The sequence below is a fragment of the Pseudopodoces humilis genome, chromosome 5, assembly GCF_049639895.1.
Source record: "Pseudopodoces humilis isolate 2021_Gansu_Grassland_sample_001 chromosome 5, ASM4963989v1, whole genome shotgun sequence".
NCBI lineage: Eukaryota > Metazoa > Chordata > Aves > Passeriformes > Paridae > Pseudopodoces > Pseudopodoces humilis.
Genome location: NC_142204.1, coordinates 34,443,326 through 34,462,501, shown reverse-complemented (window position 1 = coordinate 34,462,501; position 19,176 = coordinate 34,443,326). Strand labels below are relative to the sequence as shown.

At 37.5% G+C, this 19,176-nt stretch overlaps 1 protein-coding gene across 1 annotated transcript in view; it reads left to right on the top strand.

Annotated features, from left to right (window-relative positions):
• Positions 1-973: 973 nt before the first annotated feature.
• Positions 974-19,176, top strand: part of ACSS3 (acyl-CoA synthetase short chain family member 3) — a 66,086-nt gene continuing 47,883 nt past the window's right edge. Inside the window, exons 1-5 of the mRNA XM_005519543.3 lie at positions 974-1,376; positions 7,705-7,849; positions 12,920-13,108; positions 17,895-18,029; positions 18,309-18,449. Coding sequence (XP_005519600.2) covers positions 1,048-1,376; positions 7,705-7,849; positions 12,920-13,108; positions 17,895-18,029; positions 18,309-18,449 — 939 coding nt within the window. The 5' untranslated portion in view covers positions 974-1,047. The remainder of the gene's footprint in view (positions 1,377-7,704; positions 7,850-12,919; positions 13,109-17,894; positions 18,030-18,308; positions 18,450-19,176) is intronic.

The following is a 19,176-nucleotide window of genomic DNA, read 5'->3' as shown; positions in this document are numbered from 1 at the left end:
ATTGTTGGCTTTTCACAAATATTAAAACAAATGTTATATATAATGACTTTGCTGTACTAATATAGTTTCTTTTATTTCTGTTATTGATAAAACTTAGTGTAATACATATATATATATATATATATATATATTTTTTTTTTTAGGCTGTAGCATAAAAAAAATGAAAATAGAGACTGCTTTTGTTCATATAACTCAAAAACTGAAAAGACAGTCAGAACCCCCCCTGCATTCTTTGATTATCTTATCCAGATGAAGACAGCAGTGACCAGAGCTCCAAGGGAGGAATTTATTGAACCTCTCTTATGGGGGAGTGTGAGACTCAAGATTGATCTATTGGGGAGGGGGGGAGTTGAATCTAAACAAAGGGACATCTAAAACTTAAGATAAATGTCTGAATCATGTGTAAGAATTTATGAATATGTAATAGATTTGTGTTTTTAAGGGACAATCCTTTGTTAGTAAGGCACGCTCTTGGCTGAATGCTGAAGCACCCAGCCGTATTTGTTCATTTTGCTTTATTTCTGTCTCCTAATTGTCTATTAAACTTTTAAAATTTTATAGAAAAAATCTGAACCTCGTTTTTACAAAAATGATTTTTTTTTTTTCTGGCACAAACAGAAAAAAACCCCTCATTTTATCACTGGGAAGTTTCTCAAAGCAAGAGTATCTTTCAAAATGAATACTTGAGGAGTACTCTGGCTACGTGTCACGCAGACCTGTAAGTCACAAATACTTTGAGGTGGCGGTCTCCTTTTTCAGTGTCTCCGCCGCCTTCGGTCGCTGCCAAGCGCTGACGGGTCCGGACGCCCCGGCCCGGCTGAAGTGACCCTCCCGGCCCTGCTCCAGCCGCTTCCCGGGAGCTCCGAGGGGCGGTGGCAGCCGGGGCCGGGGCGCGGGCGGGGCAGTGCGGCCCGGCCCGCCGCGGGGGCAGGCCCGCCGTGCCCCGCCGGCCCCGGGAGCTGCTGTCTTTCGGTCCTGTGCAGTCCGAGGGCGTTTTGGAAACTTGGAGAGGCCAGTGCGGCCCCTGTCCCTTGAAAGCCGTGGAAGATGGGTTTCCTGGGCAAGCTGGCGGCGCTGCCAAAACTCAGCGGTGCGGTGGTGGGCCGGGGCGGCGGTGCCTGGCGGCGGCCGGGCCCGCCCTGTGCAGCCGTCCCGCTCCCGGCCCGGGCCGCCGCTGGCCCCCGCCCGCCGCCCGGCGGCCGCGCCGCCTCCTCCTCCTCCTCATCCTCCTCCCGGGCGTTGGGCAAGTACGAGGAAGTTTTTCAGTCCTGCCTGGCGGAGCCCGAGAAAGTCTGGGGAGAAGTATCCGAGCAGATCCAGTGGTACAAGCCCTGGGTCCGGACCCTAGAGAGGGGCAGCCTGGGGAGCGCTTCCTGGTGAGTAGCCGAGTGCCCCCGGTGCGCTGCGGAGGTCGGGACACGGCCGGGACACGGCCGGGGCGGCTGTATCGGGGAGGGAGCGATTGTTTAGTCTCAAATAATGTCTGAGTAGCTCATAATTTACATGCTGTGGTTAGGTGGTTTAGATGTTGCGGTTAAGGTAATGTTTGGCAAAGGCCGCGGCGTTGTAATATGTATCTTCATCAGTGAATGGCGAACTACACTAAGACAGACTGTGATAACCTTCTTATAAATTACTGGATAGGATTTTCAATACTTTCTCTAAGGTAGTGTATTGTTAAAATTTTGTGTTTACCACCCTTGCCTCTTTTTCAGCACGTTTACATCATGCTCTGATCTTTTCTCAAGAAGAAGCTGTTGCAGAATATAAAAGGCAGTGTACGATAAGGGTCATCTTTGTTTGGTACATCAATGTTCTTTGCCCCTTTTGTATTTTTCTGGTTTGTTTTTGATTAAAAATACTAAAAATATAATTAAAATATTAATAATTCTCGAATCTGTGCAAATTAAAAGATACAGAACCAGTGGAGTGGAGCTGGGTTTCTTATTGGTTATTGGTTATTATTGACACCTCTAGTAGTGAAAATTTATATGTCTTAAGCTAAATTGTAAGTAACAGCCAGCCATGATGGGCTGTGTAACAGTGGATAAATAGGGTCCTTGAGACTCTGATCTTGAGATCATGGCACAATTCAGAAAGTCCAGGTAGGATTGCCTGCATAATTAGGGTCTAGACAGGAGCATAGAGAACAAAACCTGTGAGGAGCAGCTGAGGGAGCTGGGGTTGTTCAGCCTGGAGAAAAGGGAGCTCAGGGGAGACCTTACTGCTCTCCATAACTACATAAAAGGAGGTTGTAGCCAGGTAGGGGTCAGCCTCTTCTCCTAAGTAACAAGTGATAATACCTTAAGAGGGAATGGCCTCAAGTTGCACCAGGGGAGGTTTAGATATTAGAAATATTGGATATTGGGAATACTGCATATAAGGAAAAACTTCACTGGAAAGGTTGTTAAGCGTTAGAACAGGCTCCCCTGGGAAGTGAAGGAATTCCCAGACCTGGAGGTATTTAAAAGTTGTGTAGATGTGGGACTTATAGAAAAGGTGTAGTGGTGGACCTGGCAGTGCTGTGTTTAATGGTTGGACTTGATGATCTTAAAGGCTTTTCCAGCTGAATTGGTTCTGTGATCCTGTGATTAAAGACCAGTAAAGCTCATTGATTGTGGCATTCCCAAATGATATAATGAAATCAGTGCAATGGTTACTTTTGAAGAACTAAGGAATGCAAATATTACACATGCAAATGAACATAGTTTTGCTATCAAATCCTGCCAAATAAATGTGATTTGATTTGCTGAGCAGGATAAGCTTGCTTGTTTGAAGTAACAGGGTTAAGCATTTGTAAAGCTTTACTTCTTCAGTGAAAATTATTTCACCTTATGAGAGGGAAAAGTGGACGTTTCATGGTCTGAAGTCAGACTTGTCTTCCAAATGCTTTTCTAGCCTCATTTTTTAACATGCATCTTTCCACCTCTGTGGATGCAGAAACTGAAATCATCTTCTTAATGTGGGCAAGTACCTCAAAGGAGGTTGTTCAGAAGACAGAGCCAGACTCTCTTCAATGATGACCAGTGACAGGACCAGAAGCCATGGGCACAAACTAAAGCACAAGATGTTCCCTTTAAACATCAAGAAACACTTTTTTAATGTGAGGGTAACTGAGCACTGGAACAGAGCCGCTTGTGGGATCTCCATCCTTGGAGATATTAAAATACCATCTGAACATGGTCCTGGTCTACTGATTCCAGGCTGATGTTGTAGAAGCCTAGAAGATCAGGGTGGTAATGTGTATGTCTCAAACACCCATAGCCAGATAGCTGTGGAGCCAGCTATTATTACCAACCAAGGATTGTTGGTAATTGTAATAAATAGAGACCCTTTTGTTCGCCTAAATATGTAAGATACGATGCTTTGCAAAACTATGCTTTGTGTAATAGGGATGAGGTTGAAGGCTGCTGCTGACGTCTGTATAATTATGAGAACAGCTTTGCAAGCTCTCTTGAATTCCAGAAAGTTAAGCCACTCAGATAAGCCTTAAAAGGAGAACAGTGAGGAAAGGTCAAAAGAGGAAGACTCCTGATCTTCATCCTATGACCACCAGAAGGCAAAAAGCGACCACCAGTGACCGGAGGCACATGCGCAGAGACACCCGAGAAAGGACACGTAACCCGGAAGCCGGACCACTTAAAAGGGAAGACACGGAAATCAGACGTGCGGCAGCCGAAGGAGTAGAGACTCCCCTGCCGCCCAGCGCTGATTTTTTTTGCTTATTGCTTGCTTGCTGTAATTAATAAAATTTTTACCATATCACTCTCTTGAGTGCGTTTATAACAGTAATAATAAGACTGAGAAAAAACAGTCTGTGGCTCGAGAAGAGGGTCATAGAGAAGTAGGGCAGCACTTTCCTGGGATAAATGTCCTTGTTCTAACCCCTGGAGATAAGCATTACATGGTATAGAGCAGGAAGGTTGAGAGGTGGGCAAGAACTGTAGGGGGATCGGGACTACCGAAGACTGCCAAAGCCTTCTGACCCATTTTCAGAAAGGTCTGGAAGAATGGACAATGCATTAAAATTTGTTATCACTAAATTTGCATAGAAAGCAAGAAACTTATCTATAAAATGTTATCCCCACAAAGTTCAGGTGTCCATGTGCCTCAGATTGTGACAGCCCTGATATCAGCTGGATCTGCACTTGAGCTAGGACTGGTGGTCTCTCTTTCTTTCTTTCTTGTTTTCTTTCTCTCTGCCCCTCTTTATTTAATCTCTCTCTTTTACCTTGCACCCTACCTTTATCTGAAACCACTGCCATGTGCTTATACTCTGGTATCAGGGACTAACTTACACCGATTTCCATACAAAGTGTGTGAAATTTACTAATAAAACTTCATAAATTTTTGCAGACCCACTGACTTTTGTCATTATTTTTGACCATGAACGTTTATAAATCTTAGGTTTTGCCTTCCCCTTAAGAGAGGGATGCCACAGACCTGCCTGAGCAGGTGCCCTCCATGGGTCCCTTCCAACCTCCAGTCTGTGATTCTGTGGCATTATACGAAGATGCATGTCTGAAGACTCAGCATCAGGCTGTAATTGTGTTCATGCCTGTTGATTTGTGGATAATACAATTTTAAGCAATGCAAATTTGTGTAAACAAATGTCTTAATGTGCATCATGCAGTTTTGTTTATTTAAGTTCATTTTAAGTGATAACAAACTGTATATTGAGTGTTGTACTTTAATACCTCTGAAGTCCCAAATGGTTAGCAGCAGTCATTGTGCTCAGCAGCATGCCAGGTGGACAGGTTCTTTGAATATGATAGACAGAACATAGAAAAGGGTCTTTCAGGGGGCAGGCTGAAGAGAAGACAATGGAACTCAACTGAGAAAGAGGCCAGGCTTCCAAGCAAAAGCATAGCTTACTGGCTTAACAGGGTAAGGATGGAGTTCTGGTCAGAAGTTCTCCATAAACCTTGGAAGCTGTTTATGGAGGCCTGAAAAATAGTATTAAGATGTTCATGTATGTGCTTTGTGAGTTAGAATTTGTTTCCTCTTTTGGAGACATTTTATTAGATCAGTTGGAAATAACAATTTTTTTTCAATATCCTTGCTTTTGGTTGCAAAACCTGAGACTTACAGAAACAGATGCTTTTCTTACATTTTCCAGTGTAATCTACTTCAATTGAAGAAGTTGAAGGAGGCTGTTACTGTATTTAAAATGTAGGCATAAGGCAATTCTTCCTCTCTAAATAAGAGCATGAAAAAAACTTGCAACATGCCTGTGTGTTTTCTTCACTCTCTGCCGTTGGAAATACCAGTGTTGTCAGTGGAATGCAAAATGATTTCCAGAAAATAGGTGATCAGTGTCACCATCCCCTGACTTGTTTTTTTGAAGCAGTAATCCCAGGTACCGTTCTGAATTGCATCAGTGGCTGATACAGCACAAAACACCTGGTTTTGCTTACATGAAAATTAATAAGACATGAAAAATACTAAGAGCTGCAAAGCATGGTTGCTTAAGAAAAGGATGAAAGAATTGAAATTGTTTGATGTAAAGGCCAAAATCGAGACCTAGGTTTTAAACCATGTAGAATTGGCAAAGAAGTTGAAGGAAAAACTTCCTTGAGTTGGCTTTGAACAGGTCAAAACTGTCTTCAGTTGCGACATGGGAAACATAAGAGAAAAATGTTAGAGAGAAAAATCTTTAGAGATTTTTGGAGAGAAAAATCTTTTTAGTGCTGAAGTTAGTGAAACAGTTGAACAGATTATTTTGGAATTTTGTGGAATGCCAGTTAAGAGGGTTAAAACAAGTGTCTAGGAATGTAGAAAGAGTTTTCTCTAACGTGTGCAGGCAGAGAGCAGTTTTGCAATATACGTTTTCCTCTGATGCTAAGACATAAGTACAATATATAATCCTCTTTGAATTTTGGAAATGCCGCCCAGATTTCTATTCAAATGTTGCTTACACTTTTGAAACTGTGACAGGGTCAATTTACATAATAATATCTCAAATTATCTAATATTGTCTAACATTTTATTCAGCTTCTACTCTCATTTCATATAAAAAAAGAGGATCTCTGTTTTTCTGATCCTATCAAAACCTCTTTCTTTCTCAATAGGGTAACAAAGCTCTCATCACACCTTCCAGATGGTTTTTGATTAAACCTACAGTTAGATCCTTCACACATTTATTTGTGATTGCTAAAAATTCATGTTGATGTTGCCATGTATCTTTAGAAGAACCAAAGCTCTCATGCCTGCTTGTGTTTTGACCATTTTTAAGTGAATATGCATAGTCCATATACTGTGTTCCCTTGTTAATATCATCCTACAGTGATTTGATATAAAAATTTCATATTATTTGATATAAAAATCTGAATCTTACACAACTTTTAAGACTGTAATACAGAGTTTCTCTTATTATGTGAAACAATTCCAGATCCTTTATTGTTCATATGGTTTTCCTTATAGGGAGAGGGTTTTGTAGACTTTTGTACAAAATGGTTTGTGACTTTGATGGTCCCTCACTATCTCTTTATTAATGACATTGTAAAGGAGTTGTAGTAAGATAACTGCATCCGAAACATCCTGAACACTGGTTTTAATTTTATAATCGCCATTTTTGGATGATAAAGGCTATCCCATAGCATCTGTGTGTATGAATATAAGAGTAATATATGGAATAACCTAATTTAGAGCTGTCCTTTACTAAACAGGAAAAGTGAAGAAGGAAATACATTTTTTTTTTTAACTAGTAGTGGGTTACTTTAGGCCATCTGTTATTTCTAGTTGTATTATAATAATATGTTACCACTGTACAGTTGTCCCTATAGAACCTTTTGGAAACTGTCAGCTGTGTTTTTTTTCATATATTGCTATTTTTCCTGCACAGAGATACATGCAGATAGAAAAACAAACAAAAAGGGCATCATTTAGTGTGAACTTTAACTTTTAGGTACTGTGTCATCTGCCAGTAAATAGAATTGTCTTTGTATCTGGTACCTTCTGTATTTTTGTACTTTGAGGATTATGCTGCACTTGAATTTTCTTTTTTTTCTGTGTAAAATGACTATAAAAGTGAAACCTAATTTTGTGAAATGTTTTTTCTTTAATTTGAAAATAAGAATTTTCTGTAAATGTCTAGCTGTTGAACAGCCTATGATTCATATCACTTTACAGAAAATTTTGAGTCACAACAGTGTTGTCAAATGCATTATAATATGATTTTATAACTCGGGATCCCTTTCATTTAGCTACAGGTGCTTGTATGTTTAACTGTGATTGCCAAGAGATGAATAAGATTATTTTGAGTCCTGAACCTGTTCTCCTTGAAAAGGATATGTGTGTGTGCCAGTACAAAGTAGATTAATCACATGTTTTGATAATATCAAATTATTTTATGTGAATTTATGCTTTTTCTGTGATACCATACATATAAAAATCAGAGTGATTAATGCAAAGTAAGTTAAACCAAGACCTGCTTTACAAGTTCAGCAGGTTCTTAGTTAAGTCTGTTAAGATACAGTGCTTTCACTTCTCTATTTTCACTTATAGTCATATTTGGCTTGTTGAGTCAATCATGAGGTTACAGAATAAAAACTACTTCCTGAAGTATGTTTCAAGAGCTGTGTTTTAATTTAATGCTCTCATTCATTAAAAGAAAATGCAAAAATGCAAAAAAAAAAAAAGTAAAAAAAAGAGTTGTGTTAGTTTGGAAGGCTAGCTATTACATACTTGAAACTTCTTTTTTAGGTTTGTAGGTGGAGAGCTGAATATCTGTTACAACGCTGTAGATCGTCATGTTGAGAATGGACGAGGAGACCAAATTGCCATTATTTATGACAGTCCTGTAACAAATACCAAAGAGAAAATAACATATAAGGAACTTTTGGAACAGGTATGTTTCATAATGACCTTGTTAATGAGAAGGGGAAATAAATATTGCACAGTGGGTAGATACCAGAGAGGTAGAAATGATCTACCTCACTAGTTTACTCCTTTTACTGTGCTAACTATTGATTTATAAGCTTTACTACCTCTGCCAAATTATACTGCATCCATTAGGTTTTAAAATTCCTCTATTTCCTCTTCTACAGTTTAATAGTTTTTTTCCCTGGTTGGTTAATTTTTTAACTTGTTTGAATTTGATTTCATTTTCTTTTCCCCTAACAGATCTTAATTAAAAGGTTAAGCATAACAATAGTTAAGTCTCTTGACAGTTGCTGTGATGATCAAAAATACAGTTCCATAGAAATGAGGTGTGTACGTTGGCTGTTGTTGCACATAATTGAGCGTAAGCCTAAATGAAATTTAACTGGGGGAACTCCAGAGAAATCTGCATCACCTGCCCCTCTGTAGGTTGTCATGAGAGTGCTGGTGGCCCTTCTGTCTGGAAGGTCTGTGGATTTTGACTTCCCTGCTGGCTGAAGTAGCCTACTCCTGATGAGATTGTGAATATCCAGTTTGCATCAGCTCACTGAGATTTACTCTGTGCCTCACTATGGATTGTTGCCACTATGGGTGTTTGCAGCCTGCCCCATTGAAGGTTTTTGCCTCTCAGGGCTCTCTGCTGGTGGTTTGCCCTCATGCTGCTACTTTTGTTTAGCTGCCTTTTTTCTTCCAGTTGCGTGCAGCAGTTGAGCTTAATGCTGAGTACAAAGAAACGTTGGAGACTTGCATTCTTCCTTAATGTGTTTCAATGTGCAGGATGGATTACTTTGCAACACACTCACTGTACTTAAGATAAGCATTTAGTGTCTGGAGTAATGTGAACCTGTGGTTTAAAATGTGAAATAAGGCTCAGAATACAGAGAAATTCAGTTTGTGAGGGGTTTATTCCACCTTTGCAAGAAAAGAGAAGTTGTACAGCTACAAAGAAATTATTAACCTGTTATGCATTCTACCTTTTAAGTAAAATATAGAAATCATGTACTCCTTACCAGTTTTCTATTTATTTAACAAGTCCAAAAAACAACATGCCATACAGTATACTGGAGCTGGGTCAAATACCTTCTAGGTGTTTTAAGAAGTCAGAAGACTTTGAAAGGATCGAGCTCTTGGTCTAATTTTATTTATACTAATATATAATAAGTACAATTACAGTTTTTCAATTGTATTGAATTTTCAATTTCAATTCAATTAGAATTATTCAATAATTATGATATATACATAACATATATGCAAATATATGTCTGTATATGAAATCAATCTATACATATGTTGCATATAATAATAATACTTGTTTTTTTAATGCAGAAATAAAACATTTTAATGTATATTATTTTATGTGAACTTGATTGGTAGAAATTTCCTCTGAAAAGTAGCCTTCCTGCTTTTTAAGCTTGATATTTTATTAAATCTCCTAAACTTACATCTCTGTAAGTGTATTAATTGTCTTAAGACATGGTGAATTTGTGCAAAGTGAAAAAATTCTGCTATTTGACATACACATCCTTTCATCTACATTTCTTGTTACAGAGCATTGCAAAACCAAGTGGAAGAACTGGTTTAGGTTTTCTGATGTATGTAGTACTCACTCAGAAGTTCATTATAATCTTGCTGGAGGCTGAGTGCTGTGTAAATACTGTTTCTGAATTCTCTACAGTTTGCTCTTAATCAAAAGCATATAAATGTGAAAGGCAATATTTGATATTAATAGCTTGTCTGTTGAAGCTTCCTGGTCCCGTCTTGTAAAATAAGAATAATTTGGTTTATCTGCTAGCTACTGGACTGAAAACAAAAGTATCAAAGAGATCTGCTGAAAATGGGAGGGACTTAGGCTGTTGTATTTTTTTAATGGATCTTGTAGGTCTAGGAGAGTTTATATTGTGTTGAAGGATTCTGTGCCTGTGTGTCCCAGTCACTGTTCAGCCTAGGAAGGTTTGGAATTCCTCTTTTGAGCATTTTGAATGTGATTTCTGGTTTTGTATCTTTTAAGACAAATTCTTTTGGCATGGACCAACACTGCTTTTGGTAACTGCTAGGAGTTTACTTCAGAACTGACTTAGAAACCTTAGCTGCTAATCCAGCTGTAGTATATGGTGGCTGGATAAAAGTGAAAGCGTGCTCACTGGGTCCATGCATTTGTTAGAAGGGTAATTTATGCTCTGGTCTTCCAAGCTGAAAGCCTACTTGAGTTTCTTATTATATCACTTGGTATCAAGTGATTTTATTACTGAAATGTCACGTATATTAAAGTGAGTGAGAAGTCTTAAACTTGAAGAAAAGTGGAGAAATAGCATGTTAGTTTTTGAGTGATAAAGTACTACACTGTATTAATGTAAATCATAAATGACAACACATTGTAACAAAGTGGATGATTTCATGGCTTTTAACAGTTTAATGAAATATCAGTACTCACTTTCCAACCCTCTCCCTTTTTTTGAGAAAGAGTGATTTCTTGGATGTTTCAGGACTACCACATCAATCTGAAGTGCAATGTAAACCTGCTTTACAATGTTCCCTTGTCTTCCAAATAGTTGCAGATAGAGACAGTGTTTTATTGTATAATCCAAATGTTCCCTGTCTGTCAGAAGGATAAAGGAAGGGGCACAAGGAAAATCATAGATTCCCATGTATTGTATTGGATTGTTGTCTTTAGTGACATTATGATCTTTAAGGGGGGAAGTTAGGTGAAGACAAGTGACTGGGTTTGCACAGGTGACATGTAGTTCCTGTCTGCTGTATGCTGTACACATGTTCTGCTTTAAATACAATTGAGCTATGATAGATTTCAATAAAAATCATGAAAGTACATGCAGATCTCTTTGCTGTCTCCCTCTGACACCCCGGAACCAGTTATACAGCTTGTTTACAGGCACTGGGAGTCTTCTATTAAAAAAATTAAGTACTTTTCCTTTAGCAGGCAAGCATTGCCTTTTTTCATAATTACTAATAATTATGAAATAATGATAATGAATAATAATAATACTTGTCCATTTTGTTTAACTATTTATTGCCCCCTATCCACACTTACAGTGACTGTAAAATACTCATTAAATGTTATTTTCATTGTGTCTGGCCTTTTTGTCAAGCCTCTGCTTGAGAGTCACAAGCAGGGAAGCTAATGATTAGCTTTCTTTTTGGTTTGAGAGAAGGTGATGTTACCTCTGTGTTTGCAGATTTTAATATTTTCACACTAGGAAGTATAGAAAAGTAATTTACCTTTGGAAATAGAGTTATTATCTTTATTTACAATTACTTTCACTAATTATACATAGAAATGACTGTAAATGCTGGTGGTATGGCAATAAATGCTAGCTTTGTTCATGTCCAGTCTTTGGTCTTTGTTAAGTTTTGATAGTGTATATCAGTTTTACATTATCTCGATGGGTACTAATAAGTCTAGCATTAAAGATATTTTCTCCTGAAAAGTAATACTTAACGTAAGAGTTCTGTCCCTTGCAAATCATATAGATACCTTCGTTGGTGTGAGTTTTCAGCTTGGTGTGGTGATGACTTTGCCTTACAAACATGTTCTTTTTTGTGGTTTAAAATAACAGCATAGATTCAGGCAATGCTTCCTGAAAATGGAACTTGTGCAGTATCTTCTGATGCAAGAGTGCCTGCTTGGGGCTTCTGAGTTTTCATTTTCTTAAACCCTCAGGTAGAATGTAGAAATGTGCTGTTTGATTGTGGATGAGCTATGCATTTAATGCAAAGACAGAGCAGATGCTCCTGGAGCTTCTGGATGTTACTGTCTCAGGTTGCTGAAAGTCTGAACACATATTTCCACTGAAAAGAAAAATAGTGAGGTGGGAAATGGATATATAAAAGCAATATGGGAGCAGAGGTACAGGAAATAATGTCATTAGGCAGAGAGGTAAAACAGCAGAAAAGAGCAGTTAAAACCAGTAGTGGGCCTTTGATTTGCGCAGGGTAATCTATGGTGCTTCTTCACTTGGGTAAGTACATCACCCTAGCTGATTTAGTATTGGTTATTTTTAGACATCCTTACTACATACAAAGCAGTTGATGTCCTTTTAAGTGTATTAATGAGGATTCTAGGACTGAATGGAGTCACTCTTTAAAAAGAGAAAACTCAAATTTTTAAATAATATAAATGAAAGTGTTTCTTTCAGAAGATGCTACATTGCCATGCCACAAGAAGCAGGTTGGGACAACTTCACAGTGCTTGTCACAGGCTCCCATGCTTACTATAATCCAACTTAGAATATGTGGTAAATACTAACAAAATATTCAGTACTACTATAAAATAATACTAATTTCAGTAGTATTTTGTAGTACAAAATATTGTACTACAGTACAATGAATATTGTGTACTGTCAAAATAATAAATATTTTCTCATGGTGTTACAGAGGCATTGCTGCTGATCAGTCTATTGCATTTCTTGAGTTCAAGTCCTTTGCTGCTGTACAGAATCTCTCTTAGGTTTCTGCATAACAAAAATTAAAATCTGTCAATGAGAGTAAAAATTAATTTTAAATCTAGGTATTTCTCTGAATTTGTGTTTGCCTTTGGTTCAGGGTATAATGTTTCTTGTCTAAGATTCTGAGAAGTTCATGACACTGCAGTAAAGAAAATACTACTACATACTGATTTGTGTTTCAAAGTTTGCTAGTTAGGACAGAACTTATATTATAAATTACTTGTTTACATTCATTCTTAAGAGCTAAAATTGAGAAATATAAACTGTTACCTGAATAAAAGAATGACTGGTAGACTCAAAAATAGCTAGACATCACTATAGATTTTTTTTTTTGGCTGTACTGACTACAATAATTAGTCTCCTTCCATTTTTATATTACAAAAGAAAAATATATTAGTGAGTTTTTTGCAAGAAGGAAATTGTCTTAAATTTATTGAACCTTGATTACATTATGTCAACTTTATCATACTGACTTGTCTCTTTGATGTTGTGCATCTGTTGATTGTATGAAACTTGTTTTTTTATGGGGCAACAGCAGATCTGGAGAAACTTTAGATATGGATGTTTTGTCAGTACAGGTCTCCAAGTTAGCTGATGTCATGATCAAACATGGTGTGAAGAAAGGAGATCGTGTGGTCATCTACATGCCCATGATTCCAGAGACCGTGTACTGTATGCTGGCTTGTGCGAGAATAGGAGCCATCCATAGTCTGATTTTTGGTGGATTTGCATCTGCAGAGCTTTCAGTTCGCATTGATCATGCAAAGGTAATAACCTGTTTGGAGCAACAAATACTACTGCATTAGTTATTCCTATCAGTCAGTGTCAAAAACCTGTTGTCTGGATTTTTTCCCAGATAGGATAACATTTGTCTTTGTGTGGCACACAATTTCAGTTTGTTTATAATACCTATTGTTGCAATATGAACAAAGTACTGTGTCTGTGCTGAGGTTGATACTTGCATAGCAGACAGCAAGTGAGCAATTTTGACCCCTTCTACAAAAGCAGGAGCTTAACACACCGTTGTCTGTGTAGAGTGTACTTTCTTTTTGTGTTTGTCAATCTTTTTCTACAAAGCGTCTCCTTAATATTGGCTTTTGGTTCAGCATTTTCCTCAAGTCTATGAGGAAAATTCTGTCAGCCCTAAGTGATTTCATTGGCTTATCTGATGTTTAAACAGATGAGGTAGTACATTTTTTCAGCTATGTTGTGATTTAGGAATGGTATTCCCCAATTTATTGTTCTCATTGAAACACTCCAAACTTTATGTTGCTTCCTCACCCCCCCTTCTCCCTCCTCCTCCCTGAGGTGGGGTGGAGAGGAGAACTGGAGGCCTAAAAGGTAAAGATCAGGTTGAGGTAAGAACAACGTGCTGAAAACAGCAATGAAATAAATGAACAATAGAAGCAGCAATATTCATAGCAGGGTGTACAAGAGAGGCAAATGATTGGAACAATGCAGAGCCCGCACTACCCCACCACACCCTCCAGGAAGGACCCATCCCCCTTCCCACCTGGTGTGTGGCTTGAGGTGCTATGGAATGACCTTTGGGTCCTGGCCATGCCCCTCCTGGCTGTCACAGAAATTAACCCTGTCCTAGCTGGAACTAGAACAAGCTATAATTCTGCTTCATTTAGTTTTTACACAAAGCAGGACAGCTATAGAAACAGTTACCCTAAATAAGTGACTGTACAGATTACATAATTAATAGAGGTGAATTGCTGTAAAGGCTTCTGTGTTCAGCATAAGTTGAGCTTGTTTATAAAGCATTGTGATGTCTACGTTAATGAAATGAAAATAGTACTTGACTATTAGTATCTTATATAGGCATATTAGTAGCTTGTGTACTCATTAGTTTCAAACCAGCTGACAATGGAACGACCTATTGTTTTCTACTAGTGAGCAAGGTAAAGTCTGTGTCGCTTTGATCAGTCACCTGAAGGATTCAGACTCTCTATGGTAGCTGTCTTATCATTGAATCATATTGCTTAGACAGGACAGACAAAACAGGATTTTGTGTAGGGTTCAAGTCTCCAGGATTTGTGGAACTTAGATTTCTGTGTGCAGAAGTGCTTTTCAGATGACTGATGTTTGAGTTTTGTAAATATCTGTAAATAGAGAGTTGAATGCATTTCTTCTCTCCTTGATGTTTTAACAAAGATGTTAATAGAATGGCCAAAATGGTTTGTTAGAATGATGAAAAAAGACTAACAACAGCTCCCTAGTTTTCCCTGTCTTTATTCCCACTACTCCAGTTTTTTTAGCAAGCTATAATTAGGTAAAAATAATATAGAAGAAAAATTTATAATCTTTAAAAATGGAGGTTGCTACAGTACAAATGATCTCGCATGTTTACTTTTAGAGTATTTTGCAATTATTAACTAGTTAATCCAATTGGTTTTTCCCCAGGGAAAAAAAAAGGAGTGAGATAATCATAATCCTTGCTTCATGCATTGAAATGAAAAGAGAGGAAGCCTTAAGTTTTCTACCCAAGGTCACATAGCAACTCTTTTGAAGTGTTAGCTATATAATTATTAGTTACAAACCATGAACTAAGTCCTAATTTACATTGCCTTTTGGTTCTTTAAAAGGCAGTGTTATGGATGATTTTTGGTCCATCTGATGTATAATGAAAATGTGAGTATGGAGAAGCACATCTTCACTCTAAATTTCAAAAAATGCCCCAGTTTTCAGCGTGGTAAAGCTTTCATGATAAGTGAATTACACACTTCTGAGGCTACCTATGATAGACATATCATAGGTATTTACCTGTGATAGACAGTAAAAATGCTGAATAAATAAAGCAGTTGCACAATAACCAAACCTTTTTATTAGGATTGTATGTGAATTGGTTTAGATGCTGCAGTACAAGGCCTGATGTTGGTAAAATTAATTAGAAAGTGTTAAAGATGTGTAGTGGAAAGCTGGCTGTAAGATGCTGTTATAGAAGAAAGATCAAACTTTATACACTGTTGGAAAGTCGGAGTGAAAGAAGTAACAAGCATTTTCTAGTGACTATGAAAAGGTACCCTTGGCCAACTTACCTTAATTTATCTTGAATTTTAAGTAGGTCTGGGAATGCTGCAAAGTCCTGAGGCTGGTAATTTCTACTTGTGTCAGGTGTTAGCACTTACAGGTATTCTGCAGTGAATTGTGATGAAGCGATAGAGCATGAGAACTAGATTTTTTTGTCATCTTTCTTTCATTTGATTCTGGGAATATATAATTTGTAATATCAAAGCAATAGGTAGACTCATACTGTCATGGAACAGTTGGAAGAGACCTTTAAAGGTCATCTAATCCAACTTCCCTGCAATGAGCAGGGCATCTTTAGTCAGATCAGGTTGCTCAGAGCCCTGTCAAACCTGACTTTGAATGCTCCCAGGGATGGAGCATGTATCATCTCTGTGCAACCTGTGCCAGTATTTCACCACTCTTATTGCAAAGAATTTCTTCCTTATATCTGGTTTAAACATACCCTCTTAGAGTTTAATACCATTACCTCTTAGTTCTATTGCAGTAGTCATTGCTGATGTCTAGCTTTTAATCCATCAGTATCCCCAAGTCCTTCTTGGCCAGGCTGTTCTCAATCCCTTTACATTCCCCAGAGTGCACTGATTTTGGGGGGGCCTAGCCTGGCACAGGTGCACAACCTTGCCAGCACCTGGCCCTGTTGAAGCTCACTAAGTTGTCATGGGCCTACTCCTTGAGCTTGTCCATGTCCCACTGAATGGCATCCCTTCCTTCAGCAGTGTCAACTGTGTCACTTGAGGAGTATTAGAGAGTATAGAAGAATTTGTAGGAGTCTGCAAAATAGAATAAAAGTGTTGGTCTTGCACCTACAACTTGTACTATTGGGTCTTGCTTTATCTCATTTCTACTTTATAATGTTGTTGTTTTTTCCTATAGTTCACTAGCTCTGTCATGTCTTCTCCGGCAGACCCTTGAACTCTCCCTGGTTTTTCTTCAAACTTGTTATACTCCTGTCTAATCTTAACATATAGAACTACATGGAGTCAGAGAAGAGGTGGGAAATGGATGTATGAAAGCAATCTGGAAGCAGGAGTGCAGGGGAGATAATGTCATTAGGCAGAGAGATGAAAAGAGCAGTTAAAACTGGTAGTGGGCCTTTGATTTGCCCAGAGTGATCCATGATGATTCTTTACTTTGGTAGTACATCACCTTAGCTAATTTAGCATTGATTATTTTTGGATGTCCTTACTACCTGCAAAGCAGTTGATGAGCACAGGTGGCATCATTTACAAATTGCTATAAAGCTAGTGATAACAAGAGTCTTTCATCTTAACACTTTAATAGAACTGTGTACATTGTATTTGTTATAGTCTAACTTCAGGGTGGCCTACCAATGAATTTTCACTTTAACTGCATTTTATTGTATCATCTTCTATTAAATCAGTGCATTCCAAAAAGGAAAATCAATGAATGCTGAAATTTTAAAGCTCATGCAAAATCTTTATTTTGAATACACACCAATTAGGAGTCTTTCCTGAATGACAGATTTGGACAGGAAACATTTTATTATTGCATAAGAAAACAATTTAATCTGTGCTTCCTCTGCTGAATTTAATTTCACTGTGACATTGTGTTTTATGCCTACTTAATGAGATTTATGCTAATGCACACAATTAGTAAACTAGCTTGATCAAACTGAGCACCAGATGATAAATAAACTTCTAAAACTTCAAAACAACAGAGATTGAGGACTTGTTCTTTTCTAAGTAAAATTTGTTCTAACACATAGTTTCTTTAGTGCTACTTTTTCTCCCCTAAAATACAACAAATAAAAATACTGATCTTTGGACCTAAGTATGCAGATTTCTTCACTAAGGAAGTCTTACATAAAAGCTGTGGTTAATTTATTGACAAAGATGTGAAATCCACATTTGGAAATAGATATTAGTCTAAAAAGCCCCAGAACTATCCAAATTTGATTTTCAGTAATTTTATACCCTCATTCCTTCAACCATCTCTTGAGAAACTCTAGCCTTATTTCCCTCATGTGCCTTATGACTTTACGTTATTCTCTTCCTGTGTTTCTAGTTTCCTGCCATCTCTTGTTTGCCTTCTTTTCCCTCTTTCTTCTGTTTTCTCTCATGTTACATTTATTGCAGGCTGTGAAAAAGCCAAAGTTCTTCAGCTAGTATTGAAATATGAAATTGGAAGCATTAGGTAGAAGGTAAAACAGTACAGCTAACTGTTGACTTCACTGCACCATTCTTCCTTAGTGAAGGAGCTAAGATGGACAGGGGTTTCGCTCTGTGTTCATTAATATTTGTACAACTAATAAGAAGTTAATACTGTTGATTTCTTACTTAAATGTGTTTGAAAATAGTGAAGTGTCAGAAGGCATTAATGTTCTTCTGAACAAAAAGCAGATGCATAGACAGCAAGATTACACAAACTTGATTTACTCTAGAAAACTGATCTAAACCCCTGTGTCTGATTATGTAATACATTGAGTTTAATAGAAAATGTAGTAACATATCTAAAATACATTGCAAAACGTACACATTAGCTATCTTCTTTTTTTAGCCCAAACTTATTGTAACAGCGAGTTTTGGAGTGGAACCGAAAAGGAAAGTGGAATACATATCTCTCCTAGAAGCAGCACTGGCAAGGGTACAGAGCAAACCTGATAAAGTTCTCGTTTACCAACGACCTAATTTGGTGGGTGTACAGTTGTAGTGCATTTATGTTACCTTTCACATGTTTCTGCATGTGCCTCTACTTTTTTGCAAGAAATATTTTACTGTGTCTGTTGTATTTTGTTTTTTGATTTTAAGGGCAAGCATTGTATTTTATACGAAATAGAACTAATGCAATAGAGAGATTACAGAAAATTGAATAGTACTGTATAAAAAATTTGAATAGTACATGTTTTTTGAATTAATTCCATTTATTCCATGTGGTCTTCTTTTGACAATTTTCTTATTTTTCAATGGGCAGGGCCATGTTCCTCTTACCAAAGGTCGGGATCTTGACTGGGAAGAAGAGCTTGCAAAAGCACAGTATTCAAAATGTGTCTCCGTTCCCTCAGACCATCCGCTTTATATTCTGTATACATCTGGAACAACAGGTTTGCCCAAGGTAAAGGACTATCAGTAGTCTAAGTGTCTGTGACCAACTATTTGCAGTTCCCCTTGAAAAAATATTTAATTGAAAAAATGTTTGCGAGAGCAGAGTGCTATAAATGATAAGCATTGATACAAATAGTTTAATCTCGTTTATTCATATTTCACTATTTTAAAGGCAAGGTCTAGGAATAAACCCTGTTTTTAATTTAAATAGTAGTAGTATAGAGATAAGATGTATTTGCTTCAAATGTTTCTGCAAAATAAACTTTTGAGGATAGCACAATGTCTTTTATTCAGTACTATCTTCTGTGTTTTAACTTAGATAAGCCTAGTATAGTCACTTAATGACAAGACCAGTTAATATATCACTTGTGTGATAGCATTTATTGCTGACTAATCTTGTTCATTATTTACATTTTAGCTAATTTTCTTGTAGATAAGACATAGTGAATGACATGACAGATTAAATGAAATAAAGCTTGTTCCGAACACTTGTGTTACTGCACAATTCTGAGTACATAATACCCTGAATAGAAAGGTAGAAAATAGAAGTTTATATTAAGTGAAAATTAACAAAGGGTATTCTTTGAAAATGTTTGCTTTTGAATGTAAATTAGTTTTAATGATGTACTTTTAAAGGATTGTATTTTAAAAGTGAACTCTGCTGGGTACTTAAAATGCTCTTTTACAACTTGGAGGAAAAGCTGCATATAATTTTCTGGTGATAGTCTTACCACCAC